Source organism: Dipodomys ordii, unplaced genomic scaffold (assembly GCF_000151885.1).
Source record: "Dipodomys ordii isolate 6190 unplaced genomic scaffold, Dord_2.0 Scaffold36, whole genome shotgun sequence".
Classification (NCBI taxonomy): domain Eukaryota; kingdom Metazoa; phylum Chordata; class Mammalia; order Rodentia; family Heteromyidae; genus Dipodomys; species Dipodomys ordii.
In genome coordinates, this window is record NW_012267252.1 from 2,438,610 (window position 1) to 2,465,841 (window position 27,232).

General features: G+C 51.0%; 2 protein-coding genes across 9 annotated transcripts in view; both read right to left on the minus strand.

Annotated features, from left to right (window-relative positions):
- Positions 1–354, minus strand: part of Pyroxd2 (pyridine nucleotide-disulphide oxidoreductase domain 2) — a 24,586-nt gene extending 24,232 nt beyond the window's left edge. For all 4 annotated transcript variants that reach the window (XM_013017554.1, XM_013017555.1, XM_013017553.1 and 1 more), the window contains exon 1: positions 203–354. In XM_013017554.1, the coding sequence (XP_012873008.1) occupies positions 203–335 (133 nt within the window). In that variant the 5' untranslated portion in view covers positions 336–354. The remainder of the gene's footprint in view (positions 1–202) is intronic.
- Positions 355–3,072: 2,718 nt separating this feature from the next.
- Hps1 (Hermansky-Pudlak syndrome 1) lies at positions 3,073–25,489 on the minus strand. 5 transcript variants are annotated; one of them, XM_013017881.1, is made up of 20 exons: positions 25,457–25,489; positions 24,106–24,195; positions 23,116–23,232; positions 18,686–18,823; positions 18,359–18,501; positions 17,532–17,640; positions 16,306–16,466; positions 15,911–16,019; positions 15,236–15,355; positions 15,081–15,141; positions 12,862–12,911; positions 11,224–11,391; positions 10,952–11,131; positions 9,743–9,804; positions 9,229–9,363; positions 9,069–9,134; positions 8,082–8,226; positions 5,878–5,991; positions 4,072–4,154; positions 3,073–3,678 (listed from the first exon to the last, which is right to left on the minus strand). In XM_013017881.1, the coding sequence occupies exons 3-20, from the start codon at positions 23,230–23,232 to the stop codon at positions 3,516–3,518; spliced, it is 2,124 nt and encodes a 707-aa protein (XP_012873335.1). In that variant the 5' UTR covers positions 24,106–24,195; positions 25,457–25,489; the 3' UTR covers positions 3,073–3,515. The 5 variants fall into 5 exon arrangements, with proteins under 5 accessions (XP_012873335.1, XP_012873336.1, XP_012873339.1 ...); XM_013017882.1 differs by having other exon boundaries at positions 25,399–25,467; XM_013017885.1 differs by lacking the exon at positions 5,878–5,991.
- Between the last annotated feature and the right edge of the window lie 1,743 nt (positions 25,490–27,232).

Sequence of the window (27,232 nt, forward strand, 5' to 3'; positions counted from 1 at the left end):
CACCAAGTGGAGCCTGACTTAACCAGAAGGCCTCGCTCGGCACAGACCCTACTCTTGCCAAACTCCAGGCCACATTGGGCCCTGAGCAGAGGATGTACCGGGGCTCGTTCAGGCGCCCCTCCTCTCCTCTGTGCTCGCCTGCCTCCCCCCCCCCCCCCCCCCCCCCCCCCCGGCCCCCCCTGCCCTGGCTCACCCACATTACCTGCTCCTACCACCACTGCATCGTATTCCTGCTTCAGGTGTCGCCCAGCTTTAGAGTGAACTTGTCTCCAAGCAGAGCAGGACAAGGCGCCCAAGGCTCTCCTGAGGCCTGTGCCAGGGCCACTGGCAGCCATCTCAGCCACAGGAACTTGCTTGCAGTCAGCTCTTCTGACTGCAGGGCGGGGAGGGGGCGGGGAGAGGCCGGTGGGCTGGGGAGAAGGCTGGGAGTGGGAGGAGCGCTGTTGCTCTGCCTCCCTTTGGCCTTGAGCTGTGACTAGCCCCTGCCCGGGTGGCGGGGCGGGGAGTGGGGAGGAAGTCCAGGAGGGGAGTGGATGAGAGGGACAGGCTATCTGAGCTGGGCTCTGCGCCACCTCCTGAACTCAGGTTGACAGTTCGTCAGGGCAGGGAGCCAATCATTAAGCCCAGGCTGAGAGGGAATCCTACCCTAGGAGAGGAACAGCCAAGACTCTGCCTGGCCTGCAGGACAGAGTCTGACAGTCCAGGGCAGCCATTGCTCCTTACCCCCAGAGGCTCACACAGCCAAGGTCTAAGCCTCCATTCAGCCTTCAGTACAGCCCTTTAGCCACCTCCATGGTCTCTTCCCAGAGAATGTTTGCCAGGCTGGGCACAAGTTCCCGGTCTCTCATTCTGAGGGTTCATCCATTTCTTCTGTACCTTTCCTACTTTCCAATGATCTTCAAAGGTGACTGAGTCACCTCAACCTTAGTTACTTACTGTCATACCTTCCCAGGCAAAGCCCCTGTGCTGCTGCTCTCTCCTCTAAAGCTGTTCTCACATGGCCAGGCCCAGGCCCTGCTAGTATCACAGGAGCCTGCTGCTAAAAAATGCAAACAAATGCAGAGCCAACGGTTCTGAGGGAGGAGGATCCCTCTACTCTCAACATGGTTGGTCATCTAGGCAAGGCTCCCCCGGTGAATGTCTCTACTCCAATCTGATTCAGGTTATTCAACCCAGTGTTGTCATCTGCCACAGCCCTCAGGCTTCAAGAACTCCATCAACTGCCCATCGAAATTGTTAAAAAATATTCACATCTGCACTCAACACAGGCAGACTTCTTTCTTGTCGTTGATCCCTAAGCAATGCAGTATGCTAGCTGTTTATGTGGTATGTACCTATTAGGTAATATAAGTAACTTACAGATGCTTTGATGTATAGGACAGGGTGCATGCAGGTTACAAGCAAATCTTATACCTTTATTTAAGGGACTTGAATGTCAGATTTGGGGATCTATCGAGGGTCCTGGATCCCAGATAACTAGGGATGATTAGATAGATGTGTCAGAGAACTGTTAACTAGACACTCCCACCATGCAGCCACTAAGAATTAAGGGAAAAAAACTTTTTTTTAAAGCGAGTGTTTTAAACAGTGGTAGGCTGATGGGCTAGGTGCTCGTTCCCTTGTGCTCTCTGAATTTTCCACGCCTGGTATTTTTCTTTTCCACCCATAAAATCATGATATTGGGTTGAGTTTTCTGGTACATCCACTGCCAGTTACTTAAAGAGTTGAGTTGGGAAAGATGGAGGTTCAAGGCCTATTTGGAGAAAAAGTTATTAGCAAGACTCCATGTCAATCAATGAGCTGGGCATGGTGGCACAGGAGGCCCGGGTAGGAGGATGGAGGTCTGAGGCCTGCGTGGGTGAAAATGCAAGACCCTATCAAAAGTAACTAAAGCAAATCAGGGCTGTGGGGGGTGGGAGACATGGGTCTCTTATGTGGCAGATTGCCTGGCCTCACAAGCACAGGGCCACAGAGGAGGAATTCAGGTCTGGTCGTCTCCAGAGGCGGATTCTGCTACCACCTTCTGAGGTGCCCTCAGCACCTGCTTTCTGCACACCTGGCCCTTGTGCAGGAAGGCCCGTCTTCTTCAAATAAGTTCCAGCCCAAGACAGACACAGCCAGCCCAACTCCCACACGCATGCTGGACAGAACAGGCCCTCCTTTCTGTGGTAGATGTGCATTCTCATGTTGCTGTTTCCCTCTACCCCTGCACTATCGCTTGGCCCAAGAGAACAGACTGTGTTTGGGCAGTCTGGTAGTCTTTTGTCCTTGGGTCTATATTGGGGTAGGATCTGCACCCCTTGGAAGTGGTCTTAATCCAAGGCACACTGGATGCCTGCCAAGCTTTGTGTATGTGTGTGTGTGTGTCCATTGTAGGGCCAGAACTCTGGGCGCCATACCTTAGTTCTTCAGCTCAAGGCTAGCACTCTACCACTTGAGCCACGGCACCACTTCCGGCTTTTTCTGCTTATGTGGTGCTGAGGAATCAAACCCAGGGCCTCATGCATGCAAGGCAAGCACTCTACCACTGAGCCACCTTCCCAGTCCCTGCCAAACCTTTAAATACATTACAACCCAAGCTCCATACTGACAAAATAACTGGATCTCTGAGCCAGGGCGGGGAGCTCAGAAGTCACAGCTCTAAGACAGAAGCGAGCAGGCTGCCCAGGAAGGAAGCTGGACCTAGGGAGATTCTCTCAATGCCAACAGGGTCCAGAAGCACTGACACACTGGGCTTGGGTGATGATCATAACCAGTATTTATTGAGCACCTACTATGTGTTTGGGAATCCTGACCACTCTGAGAGGTAGGTGTAATCAGCTTAAATATGGACAGTGAAGCTGGGTGCCAGTAGCTCATACCTGTAATCCTAGCTACTCAGGAGTCTGAGATCTGAGGATTGCAGTTCAAAGTCAGCCTGATCAGGAAAGTCTGTGAGATGCTTATCTCCAATAAACCACCAGGAAACTGGAAGTGGCGCTGTGGCTCAAGCGGTAGAGTGCTAGCTTTGAGCTGAAGAGCTAAGGGACAGCGCCCAGGCCCAGAGTTCAAGCTCCATGACCGACCAAAAAAAAAAATATATATATATATATGGACAGTGAGAAATGCCCAGAGCTGCAGAAGGGAATGGCAGTGCTGGAATACAAACCAGCTAGTGAGCACCTTTCATGTCAGGAAGGAAATAGCTTCTACTCTGAACAGCAGGAAGAGAGTGTCTTCAGACAGTTGGAGCACTGGGGCTTCCTCCCATCTCCTGGGGGTGAAGAGAGGCAGAGAAGCCTCTGCCATCTGTGCCCTTGCAGCTGCTGCCGTTGTAAGGAGACCAGTGGAATCCCGCAGGCTCCCACTGTCTCCAAGGGGAAGGCTATGGGGGCTTGCTTGTTACCCTATGTACACAGGGGTCCAGGTGTACTCTGAGAAACCCTGGGGCTGCCCCAGGACCTTGGTACATCCTTAGGAGGCCACTAGAGACAGGAGGAGACATTTGCAAGCAGGGTAGCTGGAGGTGCCCTGGCCTAGGGCAGGGGTGCACGGGAGGCCTCCCCCAGGCGCCGGACTAGCAGGCCGGCCTGCTGCACCAGCAGTTCGGTGGGAATGACGGACAGGTGCAGGGCCAGCAGCTCGTAGCACCTGACGGCTTCAGCCGGGCGGCTCTTGCTGTAGTAGCGCAGGAGCTTCCTGGGAAGCCGGGAGACAGGACTCAGAGGCAAGGTCAAGGCGCTTCTCTAAGGGGAGGGGCCTCCCACTACCCTCAGGGCTGCAGCGATGTCTCCTGTGCCTGGTGGACCACAGCTCCTCGCTCCGGGCTCTGAATCCTCACACAGTGGTGCTCTAGCTAAGAGATGCTGGTTCTGGCCCAGCAGCCAGCAATTCCCATGCTGCCCAGGGTGTACCAACAGCAGGACTGGTGCTTTGACCCCCTTGGAGCACAGGGCTGGCCTGTGAGGGGCTTGTAGCCAGGAGGGGTTCCTACCCAGGTTTCGAGCTTCTCAGGGAACCTCCCCATAAAGACAGAGGCCCTTGCCACTGATATCTGGGGTGCCTGGGGCTCCGGGGCTGACTCAGCATCACCTGTAGTAGTCACCTCCCAGCACGCCGATGGGAACGGAGTCATCCGAGAGGACAGGCACTTCAATCATCTGCAGTCTGTGGCCCTGGGGGAGGGGGGGAGGCGAGGAGGAGAGTTGAGGACAGGAAGGCAATGGGGCTCGAGGGAGATGCACAAGTGGTCCTACTAGGTGCTCAGTGGCAGGGAAAGTGCACGCACCTCTTTTTACCTTGCTTCACCATCTGGGAAGTAGGAACAACTATCACCTTATGAATATGGGCGAGAACATTCTCTCCGATGAGCATCTGTGAGGTGTGAGTGTGCACCCACAGGGGCACTCACTGCCACTACCAAGTGTGCCTGGGCTGCTGAGGAGCTCGGGTGGGCAGGGAAGGGTAGCATGGGAGAGTCTTAGGCAGGAAAGCATTCCCAAAGGGCGCAGGCCAATGCTTTGGAAGAGATGGGAACTGATGGATGGGGTAGGGGATGGTGGGTGGGGGGTGGTGTTAGAATTAAGACCCGCTGGATGTGTAGGGCACCAGGCACAGAGCTGATGCTCTCGCCCATTGCCCAGCTGGAACCCTGAGGCCCACTCCACAGGAGGGAGGCAGACGGGGGGAGAGAAGCGACCATCTACATCCACATTCACACGGGCCACGTGCTGTGGTCAGCTCACATCCAGGTCTCCAGCCCTGCTGCCTGGAGTCATCCAAGCACACGAATCCTTGGCTCTCCCTAGATGCTCAGGTAAAGTTCAAAGCAATTCCCAGTATTTCTGAAGGCACAGAGCGAAGACAAGGGCCTGTAGGTCAGTAGCGCTGGGCCTAGGTTCTGGCCCCTCCTGTGAAATCTCCGTGGCCTGAGCCCTGGTGTCTGACCATAGCAATTCCACCTGCAAAATGTGGTCAACAAAACCCACCCCATGGGGCTGGGAAGGTGGCTCAGTGGTAGAGTGCTTGCCTTGCATGCATGAGGCCCTGGGTTCGATTCCTCAGCACCACATAAGCAGAAAAAATAAAAAAAACATACCCCAACCACTGCAGAGAGCTATGAGGGACGAATGCAGTCACTGCAGTGACAGGTCCACCAAGCATACTGCACTATGGAAGTGGTGGGTTGTTGGCCTCTCTGAGCAGAGATCAGGGCAGGACTTGGGGAGGGGACAGAAGCAGGAGAACAAGGGAGGAAGGGGCTGCAGGAAATGCTCCTTACATTATTAGGACATCATTAGGATACACAGAGGGAGAGGTAAAGCAAGGAGAGCTATGTGTGGGGGTGGTTGGAGGAAAGCCGGGGGGGGGGTAGAAGCACACACCACAGACAGTGTATTCCCCTGACCTGGGCTACATGGCAGTTATGGGGGGGAGAGAGAGAGAGAGAGAATGGGCCAAAGGGCAAGAGACAGGAGTCCTCCTGGCAGCTGCCCTGTGGAGGGCAGGCTGGTTAACTGCTTTGGACCTTGGTTCTTCTGCCCAGACAGCCAGCATGAATGACTATGTGAACCGCTTTGTCCAGGTGGGTAATGATGCTGCAGATGAGACCACCTGAGGGCCCATCCCAGAGCAGGCCATGTGCCCACCCTTTTCTATCTACCTGGACCCTGTGTGAACAGCAATGTGAGTTAGGCAGGGGGTGGAAGGATTATAGAGCAAAGTTACTGGTGGTATGAAAATGTGACCGTGGTTCTGGGTTCCAGTACTGAGCTTACTAGGACAAGAAGAGATGATAGACAGACTGAACACAGCATAGGACAACAAAAAGGAATCCAAGGGTCAATGTTACAGGAGTGGAAGGCGCTCAGGGCAGTCCTGCCTGGTCATCACACCCACCGTGTCATTCTCAAACCACAGGAAGTAGGAGCAGCGGAAGTCCCCATCCTGGAAGAGCAGGGTGGTACAGCCCTTCTGCAGGTACCTGCGTGCCATCCGGACTAGAGCCCAGACCTGGGAAGAGGAGAGGGGAAACCTTGCCACGGGGCCTTTCTCGGCTCTAGGAAGAAGGGAGCAAAGCACTGGGTTTTGGAGCTCCCAGAGGCCAGGGCCTTTCTCCTTAGATTAGGCCACTGCCCAGGCTCAGAGCAGGGCTCCAGAAGCGAACTTTTAGCAGGTAGATGGATGAGTGAGAAATAAAACACAAGTAAGAATGCATTACATAACTACATACACGCTATAAATTAGTAAAGTACTCATTCAGACTGGAAAATAGCTATTGCCAGGCTCCTGACCAAGGTGTGGCCACCTGGACACCCAGGCAGGTCCCTCCTCTCTAGGGCCCCCACTCATTCAGGTCTGGGAGGTGACGACATAATTCTACCTGAGGACCTGGCACCCTGAACCTGGCAAATCATCTGTTCCAGTGGGCAAGTCAAGACACGAGCTCATCACAAGGCGTCTGGCAACCGTGAACCCGGGCGACCACCTGCCTTTCTCAGGTTGTCCTGTTCTGGGGATGTTTCCTACCTAAGCACAGGCTGTCACCAGGCTGTCTGAGAGATGCCTAAGGAAAGGTGGCCGGTCCTCGTGGCTTTCCCACTCCCTCCTGGGGCTGGGAAAGGCCCCAGGAGTGTGAGTGCTCTTACTAAAAGCCATAGTAGAAGGGGGGCAAGATTTACTCCATAGCCGATTACAATGGAGTACCAAATTAAGTCTGCAAAGAGATACATGGGCTGGCTGCACTTTCCAGGAAAGCAACTTGACAACACTCATCAATAACCTTAATAACATTCCTCCCATTGGACTCAGTACTTCCATTTCTGGGAATCTATATAGAGGAAAGCATCAGCGATCAGGACTCAGATGTATGCTCCAAATGTGTGAACTGAGAAACTGTTTATAACAGCGAATGCCCGGAGACAATCTGAAAGTTCAAATAGCGGGAAATGGTTATGTGAATGATGCTGCATTCACATGATGGACTATTATGGAGCTGTTAAAAATCACGCGTATGAAGAATAGCACAGGGGTAATGCATCGCTGCGCGTCACCCATCAGTTGATGAGATGGCAAATCCATCCATTTTACCACGGGAAATGTAAGGTGGCAAGCGTGAGTGCATGCACCCCTCCCCATGCATGCAAATACAGAGTGAGGTCAACTGCAGCCAGCTGCATAGAAAACAATGAAGAACAGCATGCCAGAGCCCCAGCTGTCCACAGACATGCCCGGGAGGAAGATGCGGAGAGGAGGATGTGCGCTATGCGTTCTACCTGCCTTCTGTGCTACCCGCTGTGTGTGAAGGAGCGAGCCATTCATACCTTCCAGCTCACGTACTCTTTACAATAACCCTATGAGGTAAACAGTGCTATGATCTCCCTTTATGGAAGAAGAAATGGACACTTGGCCCAAGTCTAAGGCCACACAGCTAGTGACAGTGGAGCCGGGTCCCTTAGGATAACTTTAGCTAGACCAAAATAAAAAAGTTCTAGTAGATTAGAAAGTGCCAGAGGTGTATCCTTCCCCCCTCCCGCCCCCGCTCCCCAAAAGTATAGATTTGTCATGAATAAGTGTCAATTAGATTACGGGAATAAAAAAACTGGAAAATGCTTTCTTAGTTGAAATTAATTAGTTTAAATTTCGTTGGGGCTGAGTGTGTAGCTCATGGCACAGCACTTATCTGGCATGTGCAACACCCTGATTTTCCTCCCCAAGCATGGCAAGAAATAGAAATGAAAAAAAAATTACAATTCTGAAGCCCAAATTGATTGGCCCCACAGGTCTTTCCCTTGTTGAGCACTCATTTATCCCAGGCACTGGCTATGTCCTCCTCTGCCCTGTGAATGCTGTCACAGAAGAGGGCTGTTTCCCCCCATCCCCTCCCACCGCCCCGTCTCCCAGCCCTGGGTCCCTCAGGTCTGGAAGCCAAGCCATTGTTCCTTAGGCCCTTGTGATGGTGTAATGGTGTAGATGCTGCTGAGACCAGCATGGTGAGGCCCAGGGAGGAGCCGGAGCCTCATGGAGCTCAGAGTCCTACATTTCTTGGGTGGGGATTAGTAAAGCAGTCAGTGGAGGGTACCTAGGGCCAGAGGAGAGATTACCTTGTCCTTGACAAAGGCAGCCAGCGGTCCCTTGCCCAACTCTGATGAAGTCTTCTCACTGCTGCTGAGGGACGGAGCCACCATCTTCCCAGTTGTGCGGTCCACGTAGATGAAATGCACCAGGCCTGGGAAGTCCTCCAGGTAGGTGAGGGCTGGAGTTAAGGGGCTTACAGCGCCAGGTACTGGGAAGGCCTGCTCCTTCTCACGACCTCTCACTCCAGCCACGCTCTAGGATTCTGGGATGTATCCCATCCTTAAGAAGCTCTTTGGGTCTTTAAACATCTGTACATCTACCACAGACACCTCTGGGCCCCTTTGGAGGATGAACTTGGATACACACACGAGAGGGTCCCTGCCCTCACTTGCTCTTGTACATTGTCCATCACTGCTGTTCATGGGAGAGGTGGGAAGGCTGCCACATGAATGGGGAATGCCCATTGAAGGGCAGTGGCTGGTGAGTGAGAGACCCTCTGGCCTCCTCACCCACCTCAGTCTCAGGAGACTGAGAGCTGAAACTTAGGAGGTTTAAACATAGGAAGACTTCATTGACGTTTCCTGGTGTGTGTGTGGAAAATCACTATTCAATAAAACTAGTGTTCCAAAGCCTAAGGGCCAAACAAATCTTGGAAATGGTTCTCTACACAGGGAAATACATTTATGGCAGGCCTTCTCAGAGCCTTTACCTGCCGTTGTGTACTAAGAGGATGTGAGGAGGCTGACGTCGAACTCTTTAAAAAACCAGACCACAGGAAGTGGGTTCTGCAGACATCACTGCCACAGAGGATGTGCAAGCTTCTAACACTGGGACAGTAGGGACTGCTAAAATTCCATCCCTGGGGTGGCCTTACTGGACAGACTTACTCCCTTGTTCTTCTTCAGGGTTCTTTTAGTAAGGATGATAGAATACACGGTGACCTTTCCCCAGGAACTGTGTTCCTGGAGCTGGGAGGCTTTCTTGCGCTGTCTGGGCTGGGCACACTAGGATATGACACCATGGTGATGTTCCTTCTGCTCTTCACCAACAGGAAGTCTTTCCAGTCCAGCAGCCTCTCCCTGCCAAGGGAAGCCGGGGTACAGGGGCTGCTGTGAGTGCACCCTGTGCCAACCAACATCCCCTCCGTCAGCCCGGGTGCATGCGGGCACTCACCGCATGATCCTCTGGAGCTGGTCCTGCAGGTGCGGGGACAGGTGTGGGCCTCCCCTGCTGGGGGCCGTGGCCAGGAAGCTGAGACGGTAGAATGCGCAGAGCTGCCGCTTTAGCTTCCCACAGACCTGGAGCAGCCTGGGCATGGGGAGATGAGAGTTTTGCCTCAGGCATGGCAGAGCACGTGGCTCGTGTGGCCTTGCTGATCAAATACAATACACCTCCTCACAGGCCAGCAGGCAGCTGCCTCGTGTTTTTTTACCCTGTGGTACTCCATATCTCGTGACATCTTGTCTGTCAGTTTGCTAATTTATATGGAAATGTGTATGCTGGAAGTGACATAGGCCTTTGGGTCTCTGGGGTTGGGTCCTTGGCCTCTGAGGCTCCACTTCCAGCCTCCCAGGAGCTGCCTGTCAGTGAAATCCCCACGCATCTGCTTCTTCCTGGGCCTTCTCTTCCCTGGGCCTGGAGGGATCTGGTCTAAGTGACTCCCCATCCCTAAGGGCCCACCACTTACTCCCAGGATGATCCTGGTTCACTTTTGGAGAAGGCCTTGGTCTTAAACTCCAGCCAGGTGTTCTGCAAAGAGGAGGGATGGCAGGTCAGTTTCCAGACTGCGTTCTGCAGTGAGGTCCAGGGGAGACTTCCCCGGCGGGGCCTTGGAAGGCAGCAGATTCCAGACACACCTGCCCTGTGCAGCCACAGCTGGCTTCAACAGCAGTTCCCTCTTCCCCTCACATATAAACATTTCCGTGAGCTTAGTGTGGGGCTCCCAGCCTCTGTGGGTGCACATCCATACACTAATGCCACCAGAGTGACCAGGAGAGTCCCTCCCGGGGATGGCAGTGGGGGTGGCCTTGCAGGAGACTGGGTGGCTCTCCTTGAAGGGTGAGACTTGGCATTCTAATGGGAGCACCGCTGCGATGCCTGAGGCATTGTGAGATGCTGCTCTGCTTGCTGACTGCCAAAACGCATCAGCGTCTTACTCTTCCCTCCTCCAATCCTTCTGATCTTTTCACATCAACATACATTCCAGCCAGGGATGAATCCCGGCTTCTCCAACAGCCCCAGGCCCAACCAGCTGCAGGGCAGCTCCCAGTGACCCTTTCTCCTGAGCCTCCCCAGCTCTGAGCTAGGTGGTGCTGGGGCGCAGAGATCACCTGATCACTGCTATTCATGTACTGTCCCCATGGTTGTGCTCCACAGTTCAGGAATGAACTGTGTTCTGCAGTGTGTGTGTGTGTGTGTGTGTGTGTGTGTGCGCGTGTGTGCTGTGTTCTGTGTTCTGCAGTGTGTGTGTGTGCGTGTGTGCTGTGTTCTGCAGTGTGTGTGTGTGTGTGTGTGTGTAAGCACGCGCGCGAGCTAACTCTGAGCCCAGGTGATCAGCCACCCTGCAGGAGGAATGCCCTGTGATGGGCAAATCACTCCTCTTTTTTTAAGTCATTGCATCCAGACTCTGGTTCTACCATTCACAGGGTGACTGATCTTGGCTATGCCATGACGTATCGTTTCCTCATTTGAAACATGTGAATTCTAATTCCTGTTAGAACTTACATAAAAAGGTCCTTAAAACATACAGTGAAGCGATTTGGTTTTTGTGATTGATTCCTGATGGGGAAAGCAAAGAACAGAGGACTGGGGGGGAGCAGGAATAGATGGCAGCCCTGCCACCCCCGCCCTGCCACTTCTCCTCAGACTCTGGGCACAGATGGGATCCAGGGCCTACCTGAATCTCCTGTCCCCCTCGATTCTTGACGAACTTGTCCATCCTCTGGCGTAGGTCTCCCACAAGGGGCTGGGAGCGGAGGGCACTCCTGGCCTCCTGGCCCTCCTTCAGCTTCTTCTCCAGCAGGGAGAAGCCATCTAGCAGCTGGTACAGGACCAGAGCAAGTGGAGTGCTGGAACTCTACAGGAAAAGCAAAGGCCCGGGTAGAACGGGGCAGCCAGTGAGGACCTTAGGGTCCCCAGGGCAGTGCAGGGGTTGGGGGGTGTCTGTACCTTGGTCAGAAGCACCATGTTAATGCCTGGCCACAGAGGAAGGCAGTACATGGTGTGGGGCACCAAGGGGCAATAGTTCTCCTTTACGTTGGCATCCAAGAAGATCCTCCTATGGCTGGAAGGTGCTGAGGAGTGAGGAACCAGGGCCTGGGGGGATTCTTCAGCTATCTGCGGAAGGAGAAGAGTTATGAGGAAGGAGGGAGGGAGGGAGGGAAGGAAGGAAGAAGAGTGAGAACAAGGAAGGGAAGTAAGGAGGGAAGAGCAATTTGGTCTCCCCTTCAGCTTAGATCTACCCATGGCTGTCTTGGTTCCTGTGTTACTTATGAACTATAAGAAACAGAAATGTTTAGCTCCAAGAAATCCAGGTTCTTTTAGGTCTCTATCTATTGGCACTGCCCTAGCAGCCACTGTCAGCTTTTACTGGGTTTTTCTACCCAGAATCAGGACTGGATGCCATGCAGGGAGGTGGGAAGGGGCATGGGCATGGGCTGGGTGGTCAAGGAGGAATCCAGAAGGCAGGAAGACAGACACAAGAGAAGAGTCTTGGAAGGGCTTCTGCTCTGCCTTCAGTTAAGAGGAGGGCAGTCAACATTTAATATGTTCCTTGTGTGACCCACACTTGGGCGTGTCCTGCCAGCCTTCCAACCTGAGGACCCAGGCAAAAAAATGACTCAGTAGCCAAGAAAGACTCCAGCCTTAGGCAGGGGTTCCGAGTACAGAAGTCCTTAGTGGGAAAAACTAGAGAATTAAGAGAATCATTGAGATAAGGATGTCACGCCAGTGTATGTAACACAGCACAAGACTGGAAACAAGGCACAGCTTGCTTGTTCTGGGCTCTGCTAAGTAAGCAGCAGCACATGCAAGGGCCGGACTCGCCAACAATCCATAAACCCGCAATGCTGCAGAGTGCATTAAGTCACAAAGCAGAATGGAAGACAGCAGGATCTAAATGCGATCCAAGGAAGCAACACATTTACACATATATGCAGCAAGTTTATGTAAAAACATAGGAATAAGACTAGAAGGAAACACCCTAAAATGGTAACCCCATTCTGGGGATGGGTCTGGGGGTGATTTTTTTTTTGAAATATAGAATATTGGAGTCTTTATTACACAGTTAGCAGGCTGCAGGCAACCAGTTGTTACAAAGGCCTAGAGCCCCTGGGGGGTGATTTTTATTCCTTTTTCTATACTTGGCTTTTGTTATGTTTCATTTTTCTGTAATGAATGCTTATATTTAGATTTTTTTTGGGTCCGGTCGTGAGGCCTGAACTCTGGGCCTGGGCGCTGTCCCTCAGCTCTTCAGCTCAAGGCTAGCACTCTACAACTTGAGCCACGGTGCCACTTCCGGCTTTTTTCTTTTTGCTTATGTGGTGCTGAGGAATCGAACCCAGGGCTTCATGCATGCAAGGCAAGCACTCTACCAAAACTTAGATTGGACTTTCATTCCCAAGGATGGTGGGGACTGGTCACAGTGAGGCCAGCCCCTGAGGGTCACCTCATTCCTCTCCCTGCCCCCACCTGGGCTGAGCAGCCCTGCCAGGACAGCCACAGGGCTGGCTCTGTTAAGTCTGACAGGAGCCCACTGAGCCCCAGCATCTTAGATGAGGGGTGACCAGGCATACCCAGGGGACTCACCTGAGATACATCCATGGGTGAGGTGTTGCCATCCAGCCAGACAGTACTACCTGCAGGTCACAGGTGAGAATCTATCATCACTATTGCGAGGGTGTGCATAATGGTCAGACAGCATGCTAGAGGAGCTGGGTCCTAGGAGCTCGGCCCAGCATGGCTCATCTCCATGCACCAGGCAGGGACAAAGGCATTTTACTATGGCTGCAGCCCCCAAAAAGCCAGGTAGCCCAAGTGTTCCCGCACCTGGCCAGGACCAGGGCGGGGCAACCTAGGAAAAGAGAGGCTTCCTGCAGAGCAGAGCCACTTGCTAGGAACTGAGCTCCCAGGCATGCATGTGGCATGCCCTCTCTCTCTCTCCCTCCTTTCCCTTCCCTCCCCTCTATGTGTATGTGTGTGTGTGTATGTGTGTGTGTGTGTGTGTGTGTAGTTAATTGGAGATAAGAGTCTCACGAACTTTCTTGCCTAGGCTGACTTTGAACTATGATCTTCAGATCTCAGCCTACTAAGATGAGAAATGGTTTCCATTCGTCATTTTTTATTTCACCTTTTACTGGTGTGGGCCCTCAGTGCATGTCAACCCACTACATTGTATTTTAAAAGTTCTGCTTCTTTTTACCATCAGATTTCTGGTTATCTATCTTTGGCATCCTGGACTTATCACACCTACCATTATAGATTTGAAATATTACATGTTTGCAATGATATTGTTCTCTTTTATATTTCTTTGCAAATAACCCTTATTTGTAATCATGCTTTTCTGGATGCAGTGGGTTCAGTTTCTAGGTTTTATATACCTGATTTACAAATGGATGAGTGCGACTCAGGCCATTTGTAAGTTGTGAGTTCTGTGTGCACTAGAACATTATTTATAGCTATAGCAATGAAAAACTAAACACCTTGAGAGAAGGGCCAGGGGGGGTGGTGATGAAGGAGGGAGGCGGGCAGAAGGAACCTCTGAGGGAGGTTACATTGCAGGGAGCTCAGATGCTCTGAGAATGATTCTGGACCCTCACCCAAAAAAGAGGCACAAATAGCACACAATTTTAGAGGCTCCTGTCCATACATGGAAAGTTAAGACTATCTAATCCAGAGTGTGCAACTTCGGCTGCCATTTAAAATCATTTGGAGCTGGGCACCAGTGGCTCACACCTATAATCCTAGCTACTCAGGAGGCTGAGATCTAAGGATCACGGTTTAAAGCCAGCCAGTGTAGGAAAGTTCATGAGACACTTATCGCCAAAAACCACTAGAAAACTAGAAGTGGCGCTGTTGCTCAAATGGTAGAGCACTCGCCTTGAGCTGAAGAGCTGAGGGAAGCAGCCAGGCCCAGAGTTCAAGCCCCATGACCGACAAATAACCCCTATTGTCTCTGTATTTGATGTTGGTGCCCTGCATCTTGTATATACACTTCTCTAATTTGGGGAGGGGAAGGGAAAAAACAAAATGCTTAAATAAGGATACAGGTTGACCCATTGTAACAATGAGATGTACAAAATACTATGTTGAAAATGAACTTTACAACTTCAAGGGTGGGGGTGGGGGGAAGTTGTAGAGATGGGAGGGAAGGGATGGTAGGGAAAAACAAAGGAGGAGGTAACGATGCTCAATAGGAAACGTACTCATTACCTTGCTCATGTAACTATAACCCCTCTGTACAGCATTTTTATAATAAAAAACGTACAAAAATAAATACAATAAAATAAATCATTTGTGAAACTTTTTAAGGTAAATTCTGAAGAATTCTGCCCCCCACTCAAGGCCCAGTCCAATGGAGTCACAATCTCATGAACAGAATCAACCTCAATGATTTTGAGTATTTATACTGCTCACCCACATAACTTTGGAAAAACAGGTATATGCTATAAAGAATATATTTTCATATGGACTTGAAATCAAATGACTATTTCTTAAGTTCATTTAATGACACAATTATTAGTTATAACAAAAGAAAGCTGAGGGTGAGAATATACACGTAGATACACTTTTTAATCAAATCGACTTGCCATGCAAAGCACTGGGGATTGCTCGAGTGGTCTTGGCACTCTGAATTCGAGCAGGAGGTGGCAGGGCAGGGCAGGGCAGGGCCTCAACCAGCATCCTGCTCTCTAGGAATCTGAGTATAAATAGCTGGTGCCCTTACAAGGCCTGGGCCCAGTGAACTGCACTACTACAGAGTCCCCAACTGCCCCCACATGGCAACCATCCCTCTTCCCTCATCTTACCTGAGCTCTGTTCACTGGGAGAAGGAGCTGGTGTGAAGTATTCCTCGGGGATGTCAGGGTCCTGGATGGAAAGAGAGCGGCTCAGATTCCAACCACAGGGTCAAGGGCAAGATGAGTGCTGGCCCTTCTCTTGTCCTGGATGGGCCAGGCCATACCGTCTCTGCAGAGCTCTCTGCCGTGGGGTGGGAGGGGCCTGTGGGGCCCGTGCTGTCCACGCTCCAGGCCCGCTGCACCGGGATGCTCTGGCTGCTCCGAGGCCTCCGCTGTGGGAAAGGCTGTGATGGGGCAGGGCAGAGGCTCATCAGTGCAAGTCCGACCGGCCTGGGCCTGTGTCCTGCCTCCCAGCACTTCAGAGAGAAGCCTTTCTGATGTGAAACTCTGGGACTGAGGAGCCCCGGCTTTCCAGGGGTGCTTCATTTCTAGGTGCTGAACTACTGAACTTCTAGAAAACCCAATATCCTAGTATCCAAGCCACGAAGACTACCACTGATGATGAGCAGAACGTCCATGCACCTCATGCTGCCGAGTGCCCGCCACACCCCGGCACTGTTGTGTTCAATCTCCTTCATCCCTGGTAATGCCCCCTCTAGAGACCCCCTGGGGACAGGGGCTCAGAGAGTGGCAAGCAGGCCTGGGCCCTGATCACACAGCCGGCTTCTCTACAAATCTGAATTTTTTTTTTAATGTCCCAGAATCTGTGCCTTCCAGAACTTTCCATCCATCTGAAGTAACAAGAAAAACACCCCAACTATGACTCGGAGGGTATTCATCACTCTCCAGGCAGGTTTCAGAGCCACTTCCCTGACCGCCCGCCTCCTACACTCTGAGACCTGGGTGCCGTCCTCCTCTTCGTCCACTGTGATTGGGCTGGGGTGGAGGTCCTGCACCAGGAGGATGAGGGCCAGAAGGTCAGCAGGGCGCAGGGTGCTGGCACCATGGCTACAGAGACACAGGCAGGCAGCTTGTCAGCATGTAACTTAATCTGTCCTGGAGACAGGTAAAGGTTTATGTAACATTTAACCTGTCAATTTTTGAACATACAACTTGGTTGAGAATAAGGAAAAGTTTACAAATGGGAGGCTCAAAGGACCGCAAAGAGCATAAAAGGAAGTGCTCTTCTCCCACACCTGTGGAGAAGGGCTCACATAGCAGTAACGGTGGCGTGAGCTGGACGGAGGCGTGGAGGAGTCTGGGCTGGACAGCGCCACGCCTGCCCTGGGCTCACCTGGAGTAGAAGGCCAGCAGCTTGTTGTGGACTAGCAGGAAGGCGTGCTGAGCCTCCTCGCTGCCCTGCGCAGGCTTGGAGTTGACAGCCTGGACGACGTGTCGCTCCAGTGCCTCTATGCACAGTTCACAAAGCTGGGGATGAATCAGCCGCTCCACAGCCTGGGCAGGGGTGGTCAAGGAAGGAAGCCATGTCACCTCTACTGTCCTGCTTCGAGGCCCGGGCTCCCTCACCCAGCCCATCTGGAGCTCACACTAGACACCAAGTATTAGAGAGTAGGGAGACTAAGATAGCCTGGTTCCAGTCTGCCTGAGACTTCCAGAATGGTCCCCAGGCTCTAGTGGATGAGGCAGGCAATACACAAAGCAACTGAGAGTCAGGGTCAACAGTGAGGTGTGCTGAGCTGGAAAGACACGGATGTGTCTAGAGAAAAATAGGAGAGGGTGTTCAAAGAAGTGTCCCTGAGGAGGTGACTAACACTGATACCTGAGGAGATGAAAAGCCTTCCAGAGAAAGAGAAGGAGAACACAGCAAGCCAAGGAAAGAGGTGCAAAGGCCCTGTGGTGTGGAGACAGTATGGAACAGTGCTGTGTGCCTGAAACAGAAGGCAAGTCCTATCAGTGATTTAAAATTTTGTCGCTAAGAAAAAAAGAAACAGGTGACATTGAGCTTTATATTTTGTTTTACCCAACCTATCAACTATAGTACCAATATATCACACAAGAGCAACATTAATTGGATATTCCTATATTGTTTGGTGCCATGTCACCCAAGTTGTGTGTGTATTCCATGCACAGCAGACCTGGATTGGGACTAGACACTCTCAAGTGTTCAAAACCCATACGTGGCTAATGACTAACATATTGGATGGAGATCACTTTAGAGAATTCCTGAGATGGAAAGAAGGCGTAGATCACCGAGGTACAGTGAGGACAAGAGACAGGAACAGAACATTAGGACCTGGTGGGCTTGGGGAGGGGGCTGGGTTTCATCTGAACTGCATTCTGTAGCTATTCCTCTTGTACAAGAAGTCTTTTCTGATTCCCCAGGAAGAGCTGACTGCTTCATCCTTTGTGCCATCATGGATTTTGACAGGGAAACAAATTTGGCAGCCAGGGTGCTTTATTGTACTTTTAGTAGCCATGTATGGCGCATTTCCTGTTGAGGGTAGAGAATGTGTCCTTCTACATCCAGGCCTGCTGTTTGCTCCCGCACCCCATCGTCACCTCCACCGCGAAGCTCTGCTCCTGCTCCCTCAGGTGGTTGTAGGTCCTCAGCAGGCTCTGGAAGCGTGCCCACACCTGCACACGTTGCTCTAGGTCAGGGGGCCGCAGCCTGGGGACAGATCCCAGGAAAGTGAGGGACTGTGAGAAAGCTAGCCAGCCCTAACTCCAACCCCACGGGCCCCACCCAGATCAGTATCAGAGACCTAACTAGAAATACAGAGGCCATGTTTCCAGTGGTGCCCTGGTTGCTGGGTGGTATGGCAGGGGCATGGATCCAGGGCTCAGGCACATGAGCAGATGACTTCATTCCTTCATCTCTTACACACAGACATACGGAAGCCCCCTGGGAGCCAGGAAGGTGCCTGTTTCCTGTGCCTCTCATGTCCCTCACAAATCCCTGAAAACAATCTGTGCATCTCCTGCACAGAGGTGCAGCCTCCTTAAACACTGAGAGTAACCCTGGCTATGTCTGGGCATCCACGGCCTGCAGCGTGGGTGCTGGCATTATTACCACTGGGGCTACAATGATTTGTGAAACAATGCCTGCTCACTTCAAAACTCAAAAGACCCAGGATTTCAAATCTTGGCTTTGGAGGATCAAGTGGTCTAACCTTGCTCTTCTGAGTCCACATTTAGACCAACCCCCTTTCCCAGGGCCCTTCCCACCTCTGGGTGTGCTTTGAAGACTGTTCTCATTCTCTGAGCTCTTTACTGCAGGCCCAGAGGTGGGCTTGAGGGACCCCGTGGGGGCAGTTTCAAAAAGGATGGACACATCCCTCCAAGAGGCTGCTCAGCAGAAGACAGAGGGGCCAGCTGAGAGGACTCACTCCTTTCGGATGAGCTGGCTGTCCATAGTAACCAGCCCGAAGTGCACCTCGAACAGGTACTTGAGCACACACAGTTTCCGTCGAAGGTCTGCCTCATTCTCCATGTGGTCCCCATTGATGGCGATGAACAGGCACTCTCCAAACTATGGGCATGGCCACAAGGTGTTAGCCAGCCCTAGAGAGACTCCCATCACCCACCCTGATCTTGGAAGACAAATGAGGAAGGGCCAGGGTGCCTGGGATTCTGAGGAGATATAAGGGGAAAGGGTGTGGCCTTCTTGGAGAGCAGGGGGAAGAGGAACAGGGTGGGGCTACACACACACTCACCAGGTGAAGGACATACAGGTGATCATCATTTTCCGTGGAGAAGCAGGTGTATGTGTCTGAGAGTTTCTCCAGCATTGTCATGGAGGAGATGATGACGGGAGCCAGGAGAGTGCTCAGCTGGTCCTCCAGCGCAGGGAGCTGCAAGCCAGGGAGAAAGCAGCACTGCTCAGTGTGCCAGACTCAGGCTACGGAACTAACAGGACCCAGGACCCTCCCTGGGAGAGGAAAACTGCCCCTACACCTTGGGTAGTTGCTAGAAAGATGGGAAAGGGGTACGCTGGGTAACTATGTAGTCCAGGCTCTGAATGTGGAAGGCAAAGTTGAGGAATTAGGCACGTTTCTACCGTGGAATGCCTGGAGCCTGCCATCAAGAACCCACCAGCTCTAAGGAAGTCTGCCATGTAGACCAAGGTCCATGCTGTTTGTTGGCATGGACTTCTTTGAGGAGAATTTATCCTAAGAAAAATGATCAGAGACGGAAACAAAGCTGTGTGCATAAACAGGTTCACTACAGCATAATGTATGGTTAGAGATAATTAGAAAAACTGCAAATTCCAACATGATCAGGGCAGTTAAATAACAGCACATCTAAATGATGGAAGCATCTATGTATAAAATCTATATGCCTACTTTCAATGATGCAGAAAATTCTCTTGACACAATATTTTTTAACAAATGTATGTGGAATAAAGTATTGAAAAAATTTTAAAGACACCGTTTAAATGATTACTTACAATGATGATTTTTTCCTCTATTTTTTGTTTTTTGGTTTCTGTACTTCTCCTATTTTCCATAGCAAGCATGCATTTACTTTGATAAGCTTTTCTGCCTCCATTCTCACTACACTCCCAAAGAAGGAACAAAACAAGTAAAGCAGAAACAAAAGAAACTGGACGAATGTGCTGAGAATCCGTGAATAGACAAGGGAGGAAGCCACAGACAACTGCGGCTCAACACTCAATGCAGGAGAGGAAAGAAAGAAGGGAACAGCTGGTCTTTTCTGACTGCTTTCAGGAGATTCAGATGGCTAGTGGGGAGGCCAAGTCCTTACCCCAGGCTGTTCAAATCCACAAGGAGCTGAGTAAACCCTTGCCTCAAAAAGAGCCAGGTGCGGGCTGGGAAGGTGGCTCAGTGGTAGAGCGCTTGCCTTGCATGCATGAGGCCCTGGGTTCGATTCCTCAGCACCACATAAGCAAAAAGAAAAAAAGCCGGAAGTGGCGCTGTGGCTCAAGTGGTAGAGCGCTAGCCTTGTGCTGAAGAGCTGAGGGACAGTGCCCAGGCCCAGAGTTCAGGCCCCACGACCGTACCCCCCCCCAAAAAAAGAGCCAGGTGCCAGTCATCAGGAACGCACAGCGCTATGATTCTGAGCACGACAGCACATGTCTGCTTGCTAACGGTCTTGGTGCTCAGGAAACTGGAGGTGTATCCAGCTCTCACAGTGGTTCTAGCCTGTTATTCTCACTCCAGCTCAGATGACTCCTTTACCAGCCACATTTGGGCTACGCTCCTCTAGTCATGCCCCAACCCCCACAGCCCATCCAACATCTTCAAGCCAGGTACCATGGCCTGAATTCAGGGCACGTGCTTACCATCCTGTTTACTGTGCATTGTCCCTGTTTAGTCCTGAAGTTCCATGGGCACAGAAACCATACTGATTTGTCACAGGGGCCCACATAATAGGTTCTCTGGTAGTGTTTGTTGAATGACTACCCTCTTAGGCAAAAACCAATAATTGTACAATTACTCTCCTATAATTTCCTTGAACTGTCACAATTCATGCAAACAGAAAAGGCACTTAAAAAAATCTAGATCTAGCAACTCATCTTAAAAAGTAGCAGCTTTTTCTACAGGTAGAGTGAGAATTTTCTTTTGGTGGGAATTATAAAGTGCTACCATATCTTTGAATAGCTTTGTGACTTTTTCTCTATTTTTAGGTATAAGCATAATGTTCCCTATAACAAAGTGATAGCTAGCAAGAAGCACTGTATACACCCCGCATTAGGGAAATGGCTAACTGATGATATATTTATTCACCTCCTTGAATATAATGATGCTATTAAGAATTATGCTTTTGAGAATGTTTAACACAGTGGAAGAATGATTTTGACATAATGGGAAGTGAGGGAAAAAAACACCAGGAAGTAAAACTGTAAAAAAAGCAGTCCAAAGCAAGTATGTTAAGAAATTAATAATAGCTTTGGGTAGCGGAATTAGGGGTCACTTATAAAGTATTTCTCTGTATTTCCAAATTCCCACAAATAACTTATGTTATTTACATGATCAGAAAAAAGTGAGTGTGGCATACTTAAAAATAAAACTTTAAAACCTTTTTTCCTTTTTATCCTATTTATCCAGGCTTTTAATAATAAGGAAGAAAGGCCTGCCAAGTTGTCTTCCTCCTTCTCCTCTTCATCCTCTCTTCCTTCCTCCTTCCTCCTACTACTTTCTCCTTCCTCTTTCCCCCTTCCTTCTTTTGTCGTCTTCTTCTTTTGGTGGTACTGGGGTCTTGAACTCAAGGTCATGTGCTTGCTGTGTAAGTGGTCTATCATTTCAGCTATACTCCTAGAATTTTTGAGTTGTTTTTTTTTTTTGGATAGGTTTTTGTGCTTTTTTTTTCCATGCCAGTAGTTCTAGAACTGAAATACCACAAAAAGGTTGTTTAAAAATTAGAGACATTGCTGGGTACTGATTGCTCATGCCTGTAATCCTGGCTACACAGGAGGCTGAGATGTGAGGATGGTAGTTCAAAGTTAGCCTGGGCAGAAAAGTTTAAGAAACTCATTTCTCCAACTGACCAGCAAAAGGCCAGAAGTGAAGGTGTGTCTCAAATAGTAAAGAGCCAGCTTTGAGTGAAAAAGCTAATGTATGAGGTCCCGAGTTCAAGTTCCAGTACTGGTCCCATTTCCCATCTTCCCTTCCCCCCCTCCCCCACCGCTGCCCTCCACCCCCACCAGCCAAAAAAAGAGACATTGACTGTTAAAAAAAATTTTTTAAGCCTTCAAGACAGGCTTCATTTTAACTTAAATATAAAATCACTGGAATTTCTACACTTTTTGGAATCTTGTTCTCTCCTAAGATTGACAAGAATTGCCAATGAGGCTATGCTGAGTCAAGCTGCTACAGAGAAATGGGTTGGGTAGCTGGAAGTTAGAGGCACAGCACAATCTCACAACACAGCAGGAAGGGCATTGAGGCAGACAGTCTGTGCTGCCCCCTAAGAACAAACAACAAAAACCCCCACCAAAATGTTCTTAGCCCTATTTATTATTTCAAATCACCTAACTCTCCATATGAAATATATATGTGTTATATATATATATGTATACATATATATATATATAGAGAGAGAGAGAGAGAGAGAGAACTTTAACCCAAAATTAACCTAGTGGGGAAAAAAAGAAACTCAAATGAATTCCACCTTTAAACTGCAGAATGGAAATTATGTAAGTAAAAATGCCGAGTACATCTGAGTGTTATTAAAAATAGCAAACTTGATATTCACATACAAAATAAATTAACCTCAATCCATACTCAAAGTTCATCATCTTCAAAGTTCAACGTGAATCACAGCCATAATCCCAAACTCAAAACTAAGTTAGGCATGGTGACACACATCTTTACTCCCAGCACTTGGGAGTCAGAGATGGAAGGACTGGTGTTTGAGGCCAACCTGGGCAAACAAAGTTCTCGAGACGCCACTTCAACCAATGACTGGGCATGCTGGCGCACACTTGTTATCCCAGCTATGGGGGGGAGCACAACGGCTAGGCCTGGTGCCATGTACCTGACATCTCCAGTGACACGGGGAAGCAGAAGTAGGAGGATCACAACCTAGGCCAGCCCAGGCATAAAGTGAGACCCTAGTTCAATAATAATCAATACAAGTTGGTGGCTCACACCTGTAATCCTAGCTACTCAGGAGGCTGAGATCTGAGGATTGCAGTTCAAAACCAGCCCAGGCAGGAAAGTCCATGAGACTCCTTATCTCCAATAAACCACCAGAAAACTGGAAGTGGTGTTATGGCTCAAATGGAAGAGCACTCACCTTTAGCTGAAGAGTTGAGGGATGGCACCCCAGCCCAGAGTTCAAGCCCCAAGACCGACAAAAAAAGTGGGTGTTGGAGGCATAGCTCAAGTGGCAGAGTGCCTGCCTTGAGTTCAATCCCTAATAGCATTAAAGAATTTAAAAGTAATAATTGAATGCATTAAGCTTATGCTAAGCTTTTAGGCAGAGGACCCAAGTTTCTCAGATTTTCTAAAGTTCCTTTTAGTCTCTTCCACCACTACGTTTCTTTTACCTTCTTGCACCCTTATTGGTAGTCACTGCACCTCAAACATGAAAAGATCATATGTGCAGGGTACTGGATGAGCACAAGCTCTGCCAAGCCCTCCAGCTCATCCAGGATGGAGGCAGACATCTCCCAACTTACCTCCTCTTCCTCATTCTCTGTATGCCCAAACTTTAGCCGGAGACTCTCTTCAAACTCCTCATCTGTCCAATAGAAGAGGACCTCTGCACCCTCTGTGGCCACCAAGACACATTTCATCTGCCAAGGAGAAGCAAGGTCAAGGGCCTTCCCAGCCCCTCCACAGATGAGCTCAGCCTGAGTACTGAAGAGGACCCTCACCCCAACACATAACCACCAAGCCCTTGCTGCATGCCAGGCACCACCACAAGGACCTTCGTGGTGCTATTTCACTGCACCTTAATGGAAGTTCAACTTTAGTGACTTCCAGTGAATGGGGCAGCTCCCAGACAGCTGCTTGTGACAGACGTATGGGCTTCAAATCCTCTTCCCCTCCCATGGACTTCAGTGTGCCTCACCGAGATGACCGGGCTGTACAAGTGCAAAAGGGGAAATTAGGAGGCGTGGCCCTAACTTTCACATGGGAAGTCTCCAGTTTCCCAGGAGGCTCACAATATCTTAAGGTCCTGGACCCTTCACTCTCCAGGATCCACTAGTAATCCTGCTCAGTGGTCCTCACTGTGTTCTTCTCAAAGCTCCAGTGGGCTTATAAACTTGAACCCATTGTCCTTTAGTGTTTAGAGGCCACCATGGAGAGGCTAATAGCACATCAAGCAATGAAGAGCATAGCCACTCCTCAGGCTTGCTAGCTGGGAGAGACTGCCAGAGCACAGGGTGTGCAGAAGAGATGGGAGGGGAGAAGCTCTGGAGGACTTGTAGGTGAGTGGGACAAAATTGGGAGAAATAGTCTTTGGACAGAGGTTACGGTTGAGAGGAAGGGAGCCTTAATAGCCACCTTGATGGAGGGGAAAGGTAATGCATAGCTGGGGATGAGGTATGGGAAGACAGAGTATGAAGGGCCTAGAAGGGCTCAGGCTCCTATCCTGTCTGCCATTAACAGCCCTAGAGTGGATGCCCCCTACTGCCCTCTCTGCCCCAGAGAGGACCATCTACCTTGGCAAGAAGCACAGCAGAGCTTCCAGGGAGCGAGACTCGGTGACCAGCTCAGGGAACAGCCGCATAACATCCTCGGATCTGCAAATGCTTTAGACAGAGAGCGTGAGTGTGAGGACCAGCAGAGGCTCTGATCCCAATGCTGCCAGTTAGTTCCCAACAAGCTTGGGGAGGAGGGAAGGTTGTGAAAGGTCACAGGTCTTCCTTCAGCCCCCATGAGGGAGACCAGGCACAGACCAGAGGGCCTCTGGTGCACAGCAAAGTCCACATACATTAGTTCCCCCTTTCTCCACTTCCTCTGAAGGGCTCACTTCACTGCAGATGGCTTAGAGAAGGTGGAGCAGGCTTGGGGGAGGCTGTGAGGGGTGACTAAGGGGGAGCTTGTACACCACATCCCATCCCAGGCTGGTGCCACACAGTCTCAGTGAGAGGAGAAGGGGTAGGTCTCCTGGGAGGATGCCAGGAATGACAATCAATGAAGAGACAAGGCTTTGGTGGCTCTGCCAGGTCACTTAAACTTCTCAGACTCAAACTCCCACTGGGAGAGGAGGGAGCAAAGCCAGCTCTACCTCCCTGAGGGATTTCAGGGAGAATCATGGAAGCAGCCAGCCAGACTGCTACCTAAGCTTAGCAATCGCCTTGGGGGGGGGTTGTAGAGGTGTAGGGGGGGCATCATTACGCATATTTCCAGCTTCCCTTCTCCAAATAACAGGAATATTCAGACTTTGACAGAAGGCAGGAACGATCTAAAGGTTCACAGGAAGCCTGACACTGAAAGCAAGAGGCGGAAGAGAAGGGAAGCAAAGGGAACGGCGATTCTTAGGGGGCTGGGGTCTCTGGCGGCTGGACTCAGGCTGGGCAAGGCCTCGGGCGGGCGGGGAGGCCTCCAGGCCGCCCTCCTTCCAGGACGCCCAGCGGGCCTCGGGCACTTCGGAAGTTCAGCCTGTGCCCCCCAGAGGCTGGGGCCCACCTCCCCTGGGCATTTCCGGGTTCTCCCCGAGGTCCTGCAGTGGGAGGGGGGCCCCTCCGAGGAGGGCACTGGCGGGCAGGGGACCCCGTTCCCCCCCCACACACACCGGCAAAGGGACTCCCCCCCCCCCGGGCCTTGCCGCCTCGTCCATCGGGGGAACGAATCGTCGAGGCCCCCCAAGCCCCATAGCAGTGTCACCCCAAACATCCACGTCCCCCGAAACCTGCACGGCGACCCACGAAAGGCCTCCTGGCTTAGACACCCGCCCACCCCCGTGGGGAGGGGGTGAGGCGGAGCCCCCCGCATTCCCGGCAGGACCGTACCCCGCGGAAAGGGGGGGGTGACCAGAGCGGCGCTCGCACGGCCGCGAGACCCACGTACCAGCTCGCGGCTCCCGCGGCGGGGCGCTTCCGGGTGGGACCACGTGACCGCGCACGTGACCGCGAGCCCCGCTCCTCGGGTTCGAGCCCCGCCCCCCGCCTGGCGTGGCCGGCTGCGGGCCGCAGCTCCGGCCCCCAGCACCCCGGGCCCGCGGGGCTGCAGGTCTCCGGGTGCATTGCCACCTTCTCCCGGGGACCTACGAGGCCCTCGGAGGACCGGTGCACCTGCGGCGCCCCGCGATTCCCCGGCGGGGCACGGAGGCCGCCCCCATCCGGCACCTCGGAAATCAAGGCCCGTCCCCACCCCAGGAAGAACTCAGTCGCTGAGTTCGAACCCAGGCTTCCTGGCCCCTCGGCCCGGCCCTTGTCCGTTTCTGGTTTCCCCAGTTACCCCTGGTTTGGGGGTGCTGCGGTCCCTCCCCTCCTAGAGAGGACCAGCCTGGCCCAAGCGGGCCAATGGCGGCACTTCCTGACAAGGATCACATCTGGGGGGGCAGGGTGCCACCTAAACATCCTGTGAATTGGTATGGGCTACTCGGGGCGGGTGGGTGATGTGGACTTTGGTGGGGGGCAGTAGATCTTCATCCAGGCTACCCTTGGGTGCCTAAGTGCGCCCTGCCCTGCAGCAAAAGAAGATGCTGGAATTTGGTGGGAGAGGGCCGAGTAAGAGTTCTTTGGGAAAATCCAGAGGCCAAGGATCAAGTATTTCACCCCAGCTGGGGGTGGAACTATGGAAGGGAGCCTCACTTCACCCCCACACCCTGTTTACCTCGCCCTCCCTGGACCATCCTCCTCGTTCCTTAGAGCAGCTGGCAGCCCCACCCTGGGCATGGCCGCGGGCATCTCAGGATCCGCCTCCGACACTGTGTCCACTCACACTCTTCACAAGCTGAAATATTTGTTTTGTCCATTAAAAAAATCTCTATCTCTATATGTCCATGGTGAGCATGGCATGGTATCTTGTAATTTTGGGTTTGCCTTTCCTTAATGAATAATGTTGTTCATCACTCATTGTGTGTGTGTGTGTGTGTATGTTCACAATGGGTACAATAACTATTCAAATCCTTTATCCATTTAGAAATTTTATTATTATTACTACTACTAGGCTGTAGATATCTTTATGTTCAAGGACTCTCATCAGATATATGATTTACTTGTCAATGATTTTCCTCTTCACTATGTGGTTTATCTTTTCTACTTAATGATATCACTTGTCTGCACCAAAATTACACATTTTGATGCAAACAAGTCAAACCTAGGTTTGCTTTTTACAGATTTTTGTGTTAGCCTAAGTTCAAATATTTTTGTGTGCTGGTAGAATTCACATAACAAAATTTTCAGCTCACTCATTTTTAAGTATCCAGTTATGTGGAATTAAGTAAATTCATAATGTATACCATTACCACCATCTATGTACATAATCCTTTTCCTCTTGTGGAATTGAAAGCCTGCATCCATTAAACAATAATTCCCATTTCTCCTCTCCCTAGCCCCTGGCGACCACTCTGCTACTTTCTGTCTCAATGGTGTTAAGTACCTCATAGCAATGGGACTTTGTCTTTTTCCAAGTAATTTACTTAACTAAGTATCAGATCCACAAGGTTTATGTTGTATCATTTGTCAGAATTGCCCTTTTAAAATCAGAATAATATTCTATTGTAATCATATCACATTTTGCTTTTCCATTCTGATTGTGAACATGGGGGTGGCAACTTCTCTCTGAGACCCTGGTTTTCATGGTAATTCTATGTTTAGTTGTTTTTTTTTTTTAAAGAAA

Bases quoted from the DNA above. Each gene is read 5' to 3' on its own strand.
- Hps1 (XM_013017881.1), bottom strand. From the start codon at position 23,232: ATGAAATGTGTCTTGGTGGCCACAGAGGGTGCAGAGGTCCTCTTCTAT. The intron at 17,641-18,358 runs GTGAGTCCTCTC...ATCTGTCCCCAG, and splicing joins AGCCAGCTCATCCGAAAGGA to GCTGCGGCCCCCTGACCTAG. The intron at 4,155-5,877 runs GTGGGTGTGATG...CCCCTCCCCCAG, and splicing joins TGTGGTTTGAGAATGACACG to GGCCACAGACTGCAGATGAT.